This window comes from Grammomys surdaster, unplaced genomic scaffold (assembly GCF_004785775.1).
Source record: "Grammomys surdaster isolate TR1022 unplaced genomic scaffold, NIH_TR_1.0 958, whole genome shotgun sequence".
In the NCBI taxonomy this organism is placed as follows: Eukaryota; Metazoa; Chordata; class Mammalia; order Rodentia; family Muridae; genus Grammomys; species Grammomys surdaster.
Window position 1 is genome coordinate 3,808,530 of NW_021605377.1, and position 11,663 is coordinate 3,820,192.

The 11,663-nt window shown below is 42.0% G+C and overlaps 1 protein-coding gene across 1 annotated transcript in view; it reads right to left on the reverse strand.

Moving 5' to 3' along the window:
• Positions 1-11,663, reverse strand: part of Cfap54 (cilia and flagella associated protein 54) — a 283,790-nt gene that overhangs the window by 131,124 nt on the left and 141,003 nt on the right. The window contains exons 44-46 of the mRNA XM_028783037.1: positions 11,283-11,349; positions 8,434-8,616; positions 3,556-3,642 (exon numbers count right to left, since the gene is read on the reverse strand). Coding sequence (XP_028638870.1) covers positions 3,556-3,642; positions 8,434-8,616; positions 11,283-11,349 — 337 coding nt within the window. The remainder of the gene's footprint in view (positions 1-3,555; positions 3,643-8,433; positions 8,617-11,282; positions 11,350-11,663) is intronic.

Consider the following 11,663-nt stretch of genomic DNA (forward strand, 5'->3'; position numbering starts at 1 on the left):
GTGATGGGTGTGATACATGTGATGGGTGTTGATGAGTGTGATGTGTGTGGTGAGTGTGATGTGTGTGATAGTGTTATGCCCAGTTCTCAGGAACCCCAGAAGAACTCCAAGAATTCCAAGTCTGATGTAAAAAACAAAGATAGCCTTTATCTCTCAAGTTAGACCCAGATCAAAAAGCCTTCCCACTGCACTAGGAGCCTGGAGCATATATATGTGCATATGATAAAGCAGGGATCCTCGGACTTTGGGGTTACTTGACTGGAGAGGTGACAAGGGGAAACCATTCTTTAAACCTGATAATATTTGTTTCAGACATCAGGGCAGAACCGTGCAGCTGGGAGGGGGACCTTTCTGACCTGGGAAGTAACTTTATGGTGCTATCAAGAGCCAGTGTATTTTTACAAACTGGTCACAGCTGTCTGAGAACACTTAATTGCCCTTCCCTCATGGTCCAAGAGTGGACCACTTTTCATTTCAAGGATGCTTGGTCCTTGTTCCCTTCTAGGACAGGAGCCACCTGCACCAGAGGAATGTTGGTTATGTATCAAGGAGAGTTTCAGCCTCGGTGACACAGAAGCTGGGTGGAGTATGTTACCTTTTGTCTGTTCCTAAAGCTGGCATCTACTGCCCCCTGGGGGGTTGTTAGAAGGAAGGGAAGACCACCACAAAAAGGGGAATTGCATATTGTGGCGCTAAGCTGGGCCCTCTCTTTGCCCTCTCTGAAAGTCCGAAAGGCTGGTGGCATCTATGCTAGGAAAAGGGGAGAAGGGAGCTGTAACTGCAGGCTTCCTGTGTCTCTTCAATAGGTGTGATGGGTGTGATGGAGAATGCTTGAAATCCCAGTGCTTTCGAAGGACAGTGAGTTTCAAGCCAGGCCTCCATTAAGAACATAAAGCCAGCCTCTGTTAGAGTGAGACTGTGTCAAAACACATAGGCTGAGGGTGCATCTCAGAGGTGAAGCTCATGCTACTGTAGGCAAGGCTCCAAGTTCAATGTCAGCAGGGGAAAAAAAGTTATGGAGGCTTTGAACCAGAAGAAGGCCCTTACATATAGTGACTTTGTGGAAGACAGCAGTACATATGAATAGATACAGAGAATAAAGCACAAAATTAGATGAACACAAAGATCACACAAACACACACACACCACACAAACACCGCATAGAAAAAGATAAATCAATTTATCTTCAGCCAATACACCTATTCTCTGTTCTCCTTTCTGAACTTGTTTTAGGAACTTCAAGAGTGGAAAAAAACAAGCAAACAAACAAAAAACATTTTAAGGAAATAAAGAGGCAGGTTAGGGGAAATAGTTTGGTAAACTAACGTGAAAATAAAACACAAAGGGCCACAAGGCTATTCTTGATTGGAAAGAGAAAGCCATTTGTCTGTTGAGATGCACACTGCAGCTGTTGCTGAAGAGATGGCCTCTGCCCACTCCCCACGCCATTCCCACAGTCATCTAATACCAAAGTCAGCACTTGGGGAGATAGATGGACTCTTCTGGACCCCAGGTAGTCATTACCTTCATGACCACTATAAAAAAATATTCCTCCAGACTTTGTGTGGTCAGACTACTGTACCAAAACAACATCAGCCAAGGATAACCCTGATTTATTTCATGATATCCATTTAAGCAGTTGGAGTAACCTGCTCTGTGGACACAAGCCAGAGGACACTGAGAACTAGACGTCAATCAAACCTTGATACACCTTCTGAAACAATCATACCCTTCCTGGGAATGTTTGAAATGTTGAGTATAAATCTTTGTTGGGGTTAGCAGGTCTACAGTGAAGCAGAGTAGCAAATCATAAAGCAGTCTTACAATGTTCCCTGGAAGACTATACTGCACCCTAGAAACTTAACTGCAAGATCTGTCTATCACAGCCTGGCTACTGAAGGAGCATCATTACTTGGTTTTTCCCCAGTCTGATGTTTCTCTTTCACTTACTGACAGCCCAGTTGCTTCAGGGAGATCACACAGGTTCCGCTCACACAGATTGTCACTTCTTCCTTGTGGGATCTATCTTTTACCTTGCATTTGTCAAGACCTTAATCACAGTGTTCAATCTTACAGTGCCAAAAGCTTCCATGTTTCACACTGCTTTCAGCAGTGTTAGCAGACACCAACCCTGGTGGTATCATTCTCTGGTGGTATCTGACCAGCATTCTATAGTGAATACTCCTCCCAGCCAAAGCTCCCAACAGAGGGCATAGTTCTTCACTGGCTTCAGAGCCACTCTCTGACAGAATCATGACCAAAGTCCAAAGACAGAATTCTGCCTTGCTCTTACATGGTAAACTATGAGGTTTTTGAGGTTATTTATAGGCTCGTGGAAGACTCAAAGGAGACTCAAAGGTAACACTGGAAAGTACCCTGGGCAACCCACAGGCAGTTACACCACTGAAGAATCTACCTGCAGCATAGACAACTCACAAAAAGCTCCTCTACCAAAAAAATCCAACCCAGATCATTGTTTCTATCTCCAGGAGGGGAAATGATGGCCAAGATATAGTTTAGGCTCAAGAATGCTAAATATTTTATTTTAATTGTTTTTCTTCCTTAAATTTCTCTACTTTCCACAGTGTTCATTAAAGGAAACCATAGCCAGGGGGAAAGGCCTGGGTTAATATGGTCTGTGCTTACATGTAAGTGTCGGGAGGGGCACAACTAATTTAATTCCACATTAGTACTTAGAGGGTACAAAGCAGGGAACAAAACTGCAGGGCATTGAAATGATTGAAATGGTCCATGTACTGAAATAAGCTAAACTAAGGGGCAAACATCCACCTAGAGAAAAAGGCAGACACTCCCAAGATCCTTAGGGCTCCCATTCTTGGAGGCCAGGCCAAAAGCACATGAATCTCTAAAGCAGACTGGGTTACAGAAGTGACTGTCTGCTCTTCTTAAACCAATTACCAAAACAAAGAAACATCACTTATACTGTGATGTACAGAGAAGCCCTTAAAAACAGAGTTTCAGAAACCAACACTGTTCGACACCAGGAAGCCAGTCTCTCAATAGAAACTTCCAGATTGTCTTATGCTGAATAAATCTTGTTTCCAAGTGTAGATGTTTCTAACTTTATTATGGCCCAAGCACAACACTGTCTAAAACAGAGATCCTCAACCTGTAGGTTGGGACACCCCTTGTCTACTGTCACCAATGCCTAAGACCATCAGAAATCCCAGATTGTTTATATCATGATTCATAATGGTAGCAAAATTACAGTTATAGGGTAGCAACAAAAAAATATGTGTCTATTGAGCCCATTGAAGCCAGGAGAGGACATCATTGAAGCTCTGAAACTGGAACTACAGGTAGTTGTGAGCTGCCCAAAGTGGGTCCCGGGAACTGAACTCAGGTTCTCTGGAAGAGTGGTAAATAAATACTTTTAGATGCTGGACCATCTTCCCAGTTGCCCAAACTGCATTATTTTTATATCAATATAATACCATGTTCTTAGCAGCTTATTAATTATTAGAATCAAATGAAGGCAAAACAGTACTCTTAAAAGATAAAGCTGTTCAAAAGTATTGAAAGTCTGTGACATACCTTGAGGATTCTTGCTTCTAGATTTCTGACTATGTCTTGGCAAATGACAGAAACAAAATATTGGTACAGTGCAAGGAGAGGCAGAACCTACCAGGAGAAAAACATTCTTTGTGTTAAGATATAGCTTATCAACTTAATAGGCCAGTAATCCAATTTTGCCAAACGTTAACACTATAGGATGTGCTACACAAATATCACATTTTCACATCAATGAAATTAACTGTTTTATATAAATAAAATGGTCTGCCTAGCTATATTAGTTACCCTTCTTATGAGTGTGGTAAAATGCCTGACGAGCAACTGAGGGAAGGAAAGGTTTACTGTAGCTCATAGTCTGGAGAGTCCAGGCCATCCTGGTACAGAGGGGCACGGCTGCAGGACCATGAGGCAGCCGGTTCACATTGCAGCCTCAGTCAGGAAGCAGAGAGATAAACGTTGGTGCTCAGCCTACTTTCTTGTAGTATGAGTATTTTAATAAATCCCAGTGCAAGGTTCTTTCCCACTTTTGACCATTTATGTTCCAGATGAAAGACATTCACAGCCTTTATATTTTAATGTGCCTTAAGCAGCATAATATCTGGGCAACTGCCTAACTTCCATGCTGCTAGAATCCACCTTCCCATCGATAACTCTGAGTTACTATTTACTAATTTCTGTGTTCCATCTTGGCTGCTGTTAGTCAGTCCTCTGGGTTCTCTTGGCACAGAGTCCAGGGCACTCTTCTTGCTTCTGTCTCCCATGGCAGCTCTTGTCTCCTCCTGGATACTCTTCCAAGGTATGGTGGCTCTCTCTTTTCCTCCTCCTTCCTTGTGGTCCCAAGCCCGGGACACCTAAATGCTGCCTATACCTCTTCTGTCCAGCTATTAGCTGCTGGCATCTTTATTTACCAATTAGAATTAACTGGGGGCAGGGTCCCTCAGTGTCTTACCTGTAAATTGCTATGGAGGGCCCAAATTAACATTAGAATACAAGCAGTATTGGGCCAAACTCACTACACTCTCTCCTTTTCATTTACTTCAGGACCCCAGTCCGTGGCACCACCCGAAGTTAAGGAGAGTAGTTCTATTTCAATCAACCGCATCTAGAAAGTCTCTCCCAGATACGCCTAGAGGCTTGTTTCCATGATGGGTCCCAATCCCATCAAGTTGACAATCAAGCAAGCTCATCCTCTGCATTAGCGTACGCTTCCTAATTTTTACTAGACCTTGAAAATGCTACCAGAGAGTTCCAAGGCCAAGTCATTTGTGACCCCAAAGTAAGGAGCACATCTCTAAGTGCAGAGAAATTCAAGTACAATTAATTCTCTTCTTGTAAAGGTAATAACAATGTAAATGTGTGACTAGAAACCATGGTGTTAAAAATATAGAACTTAAGGCAAAGGAGCTACTCTCACGCCCCCTCGATAGTCCTTACTTATCGATGTAGTGTTACCTGCAATGTCATCAATCATCATCACCTTTCCATGGCAAAAACGTACTGTGCCTCATGTCTTAGATGAGCACTGTTGAGCAGAAACAAAAACCCTGCCTGGTCCCAGCCTCTGCAGAGCACAGATTCTACTGACCAAACCCAAGCTCACCCTTCACTGAGTATTTCATTGTCCTAAAGTTAAACCCATAGCCCAGTTATTCTTGAAGCCTTGTGGATATGTGAATGGTCACAGACTGACCAGTACTTCAGTTGACCCATCAGAGCAGGGGATGGCTTGGCCTGGATATTGGAACAGCTCCTGATCTCAACTCAGACCAGAGGCTTCCTTCCTGCAGCTGCACCTGGCAAGCCAAAGGGCGGGACTTCATATTTGTTTTACCTTCTCTAGACTGAAGGGTAAGCCAAGGGTCTTGCCCACATTAGGAAAGAACTCTACCACTGTACTATATCTCCTGACATCTTTGACTTTTATTTTTTATTCTGAGATGCATCTTACTAAGCTTCCCAGGCTAGTGTTTAAGTTGCCTAAAATTCAAGGCAGGCCTTGAACTTGTGACCCTACAATCTCAGCCTCCTGGGTAGCTGGGATTATAGGACTAAATCAGCAGACCTGGATGAGTCAAATTATTGTCTCGAAGCAAAGTCTGAATTTTACAGAAGTCTCATTTGCCAAGAGGCTTCTCACAGTCAATGTGTTACAGAACAGAAATTGCTTACTGTTTCTGTCTGGTTGGGGGACACCTCATGGTGGGTCAGTTAGAAGCTACAACCAGTAATCACTTTTGTAAAAGATTGGAATTAGTTTTAAATGACTTTGGACATAACACAGGTTTTGGCAATTATGCAAATGTGAAACAAAACCTTCTCTACAATTAATGCAGCACAGAACATCAAGAGCAATTACCTTTGAGATTTAGCTTCTTCTCTTTAATGAGAAATAGAAACACACTATTGTATTGCTGCCTATTGCTCAATTATTCAGGAAAAAAACATTCTCAATTTCTGAAGCTGTAGAGGGAAAAAGTCTCATTTCTTTTCTAGCACAGTGATATATATTATATATGAATATAGGGAGGCAGCTGGGAGTTCCCCAGGAGATGGAAGCATATCCCAACCCAGATGTGAACTGCACTACAGGAAACAGAGCGTCATTGTTTGCTTTTTTTTCTTAAGTAAACAAGTCCTTGCCGAATCTTCCCAGGGTTGAAAGCACTTGCAACCCTCTTCACTTCACTACAGAGCTTTTTAATTTAACATGTATATCCATGGCAATAACTATTTTTAATATAAGGAGGAAGTTGAATTCAGTAGAACAAATATACCATATCTCTATCTATCTGTCTGTCTATCTATCTATCTATCTATCTATCTATCTATCTATCTATCTATCTATAGATAGAGAGAGAGAGAGACAGACAGACAGAGATAGATAGATAGATAGATGGATGGATGGATGGATGGATGGATGGTAGGTAGATAGATAGATATAGACATACAGACAGACAGACAGACAGACAGACATACAGACAGACAGACATAGGAAAGTAGACATAAAAGTTGTGTGAAGAACCAGAAAAAGAGAAATGATTGTTACCAGAAGCAAATGTACATACAATAAAGGAGAGATGAGAGAGAGAGATGAGAGAGAGAGAGAGAGAGAGAGAGAGAGAGAGAGAGAGAGAGAGAGAGAGAGAGAGAGAGAATAAAACCTGGCCAGTGTCTAGAGCATACCAATTTATTGTTAAGTTGACTAACTTCAAGTTAGTGATATATACTTTGATTTCTTTCGCCCAAAGAGAAAACATGAGCTATTTTTGGACATTGGGCATTCTGGAGACATTGAGACGTGTTTGCCTTTTACCTCACAGTTAGGGTTTATTGTTCTTAGCTGAAGCTATGACAGAGAGGACATAGGTCATGGTAAAGGGAAGGAAGAGTGAAGTAGGAGAGCACAAAAGAACACAAAAATTAAACAGACATGTGACGCAAACAGGACCGGCAGAGACGATGGAGATCCAGTCTTGGAAGTACAGGTAAGAATCCAAAGTAAGTATGACTTTACAAGTTGTAACCAGATACACATTAGCAAAATGTGCAAAGTAGAAGGTAAGTTAGGAAATGTATTGCAGTGAACTAAGAGGCTTTAAACGTGTGATGGAAGTAATAGAACACGCGTGTATGAACGTCTCAGTGGGGAGGTGCAGGGTAAGAGGTTTAAAGCAGAGAAGGAGAACGGGGGCCCTGGGGATGTGAGGAGGAAGCTCAAATAAAACTGAGATTGTGTGAAAAATTGGTAAGAAAACAGGACACTTGGTAAACTAATTAACAATAATAATAATTAAAGAGTTATAACAGAGGTAGCCTACATGGGTAGATAAAGCTGTCCCAGACTCCCAATGGAAATCTTAGTGCTGGGGAAAGGCCAGCTCCCTGCAAGTCTACAGAGGGCACCTCAAGGTCCCTCAGCTACGGATGGCATGCTACACTACTGACCTACCATAAACTTGGTGTCTGGTGGTTCAATTATGGCAACTCTGTTACAGGGGTGACCAACCATTTTCTCATCAGAATTGAGACCTGTTATACCGGAAGGAACTCACATCCAGTACTCAAAACCCAGTAAAAGCCTGTGGTGGTAGAGTCATGGGCTTGAGTGGAGAAGCTACTGTTGTTTTGCTAAACAAACATGGCTCACACACCTAGTCACCTTCTAAATAATTGCATTGATCCTTCTATGTGAGTGTTGCTGTCAACTTTGCCCCGAGAATCTTCTTTTTGCAGCGGGCAGAGACATAGCTGGTCAAAGTCTTGAGAATAAATGACAGTTTCATGCGTAAGCATAGATGAGATGTCTGTCTCAGCGGCAGAGTTCAGAGAACGTTACAGAGGAGGGACAGAAAGAATCTAAGAGTCGGAGGACAGGGGAGAGTGTTATGGAGTGCTTTTTTGGCATAAGGTGGCCATGGCACCCCGGGACACAGCAGCTGTGATTACTTGTATAAAACCTGCATGTGATTGAACCCAGCAACACCCTGACACAGCCAGGGAAGAGAGTCATCAGGCCCCACTTTTCCCTGAGGATTCACAGGCAGTTAGGGGTAGGTAGAACAGGATAGTCTCACAAGCTCTGAGGATCAAACAATGGTTGGAGTAGGGTAGGGACATTTTTGTCAGTGGTATAGACACTGCTAAGGTACCCACGGTCCTGTCAGTAACCTCTCACCGCTGCTCCTGTTGCTAAGCAACACTAATGAAACGCACTGAGTCATTAAACAAAAAAAAAAAACCCATGAAAACAGAAAAATATGATCAGAAGATGTTAAGAAAATTTTATAATTAAAAACATTATCCCATCATTACACATAGGTGACGATATCATTATCACCTATGTGTAATGATAGTGATATCATAAAAATAAACGAGCCGTTAGTCTTTCACATCACTTACTATGAGGTTGTACTTAGCGTAGTGCAGTTCGCGGATGACGTAGTACAGGCTTGCGATAACGCTGCAGATGTCAGCCCTGAATTTGTCCGAGAAGAGCTCGATACCGGGGAGGAGCTGGGTGATTTCATACTGAGCGTAGTTACGTTCAGCTTTGGGATGTGGGAGCGTCGTGCGAAGCAAACTCTTGGAGACAAAATAAAGAGTCACAGTATCTCACCTGCACCAACAAGCAAGCAAAGACAGGCACGCGGGCCACTTCCTGAGGGGCTTTGTGTGTGCTCTGTGTAGTGATGTCCCAGGAAATAGTGCTTATTAACTATTATCATCATCATACGTTCCTAATGCTGGTCTCACCCCAGGTGGGCTTCCTAAGTTCCATTATAATAGTCCGCTTACTGTTTTCAAACCAAATATCATTATATTATCATTTGGCGAGATCTGTGTTGTGTTCTGCTTGTAAATTCTGTGTGAAGAGTATCTCATTTAATCCTCACCTAACCTACTCTTAGAACAAAGGTTTGTCATTTCACAACTGGTACCATGAAGGATTGAACAATTAATCTATATGAGTTTACATAGCTAATGATGGAATAAAAGAATTCCAAGCCATGTCTATCTAACTCAAAACACCATGGTATTTGACTACAGGGGAGATGGTAACTGAAGTCTAAGCCAGTCAAGAGGAGAATCTAAACCAGTGTCTCTCATATAACTCATATGAACAATATGCAACATGCTTAGGTAAGCAAGATATATTGATAAAACCAAATTTTATATTTGGAAGTATTTCTTTGAGTATTTTAATGCTTAACCACTAGTTGAAAACAAAACACTATGAAATCATTTTAATGCATATTAATCAAGGAAATTTTCCAATTTGATTACTTATTAACATTATAAGAAGGTATCCAATTTTCAAAGATGAATGAAGCTGTTGGGAATTTTAATATCTCTAATTTGCTTTGTAAAACCACTTTTAAAATTAACAGGCTTCTTCCTGAGAACTAGCTGCAGTCGTATTAGAAGGTGATATGCAAGTTTCCAAGGGAGGAGAATAGCTAATATTCCTGCCTAGCTATGACATTCACAAGCCACAACAATTACAAACATGGCACAGTATACTTAAGAGTGGAATACTGGCAGTTATAGCTTGGCAGTGACCAGCAGGTCTGTTGGACTTAAGGCCTGCTCAACAAGAGGGAAATCAAAATCATACCTGATACTGGAAACCTGGTCAAATCCCCAAGGCTGGTGAGTCATGGACCTTAGGGGAGCACCTGCTATTGTCACTTTACTGACTCAGCATAATTCCCAACTGTGTTCTACTCGGGAGAAGTACAACTCCCACCCCTCATCAAAAGACAGAGACCATTACATAAAACCATAAGTTGTCAAAATTCAGAGATTGCGGGGGGGGGGGGGGCAGTCTGAATGGATACAACTACAACACAACCCCTGCACCCAAGGGACTGGAGAACACTGAGGAAGAGAGGGGAAGAGAGATGGTAGAATCAGAGGACCAGGAAGTCTGCAGTCAGACTGTATACCTAAAAATGTCAGGGAGGCAACACCCATGATACCTAAACAGGCTGCCTGACAGGACAAGAGCAAGAACAAAACCAACAGACATCCTGACATGGGAGGGGGAAATCCCACAGGCTCCTACCCATAGGCAAAGAACGACAGTTAAGTGAGGAATACCGAGAGTGAGAGAAACAGTCTTCCTGGGGAAAAAGTCCCTTCATTTGTTATCCAATACTAAGAGGTCAGTCTTGAAACCACAAAAGTACAAATAACAGGAAAGGGATTTCGTAAGCTATGTCAAGCGGGGGTTGTAATTTGGGAGAGGATGGAATTAAGAAAGGGATGAAGGAAAATGATGTAATTTTCATTTAAAATTTTTAATTAAAAATAATAGACCAGCTTCTAAGATAAACGTGACAGGCTCATGCTCATTTTAGGCACAGCGTCACTAGTGTAGCAATATTTAATATTACATTAAACAAAAAGCTAGCCCTTATTCGTACACTTTGTAGAACATACACAGTATAAACGAGGGGCTGAACAGCAAGCTACGGTGTGGTGGTGGGGGGGGTCAAAGCCAGGCCACAGTTCCCTCTGTTCTTCCCGTGCCTCACGCTTCCCTTGCAAACACACATTTTGGTATTGTAAGGAAACTGTGCATTCTGCCCTTAAACTTAAAGAAGCCTTTCCAAGAGAATGTATCTATCCAGATTTTAGAAGCCATCAGCCAACTATAACACACACAGCAAGGGCATCTGTCAGTCCATCAAAGCAAACAGGACCCTTGGCAGAGGCTCCCTGGTTACATCCTGACTCTCTGATGTTGTGATTCAGATAAAAGCTCCTTTCTTGGGCAAGAATTCTTGAAAAACACCAACACCTCGATGGCCTTAAACCAGTTTACCTCTGGCCTTCACTTTATGATGCTCTCTCAGGTGGCCCAGTACAACTTTATTTATAGAGATGAGGTAACCCTGGCAACTGCGTGGAGTCAAGCAGACTGGCTCTATATTGATACCTAATAGAACACTTGCTGAGCATAGGAAACTCAAGTTTCCCAATATGTAAAATTCTTCCCACTAGAGGAGGATGGGGGCTGAAAAGGGATGGTTCTATGCTAATGAGGAGGGATGGCACCAGCCAAATGCAGTCCACACAGGAAAGATGAGCGTGTGGAATTTCAGGGCAGCTCACGCTACCTCCCTATCTGCAATTTTTAGGCACTAGATGAACCACATCTGTTTACTAACATCAAGCCAAAATAATAATAATAATAATAATAATAATAATAATAATAACAACAATAATAATATGTAAACTATTACCTGAAAAAGCAATGCAGACAATATACAACAGTTGGTTCTTTTCTTAACATTCGCTGTCTTAATAAACCTAAATGATAGTAAGGAAAACCAATTAGTAGACAACTTTCCAAAGTTTCTATATGAGCATATTTGGCACTATGTCCGGGACTCAGAAAACATTGAGGGAGGGGGAAATGGATGCATTAAAACTTAAGAAAAAGTATAGAAGAAAATGAAAACTTACCCCACACCCTACCACTAGCAGTGCTTTGGTTTTCTTCTAGACTTTTCCTCTTATAGTGGCACACAGAGAGACAAAGGCTTGTTCATATTAAGATTAAAATTATACCACAGATGTGTGTGTGTGTGTGTGTGTGTGTGTGTGTGTGTGTGTGTGTGTGT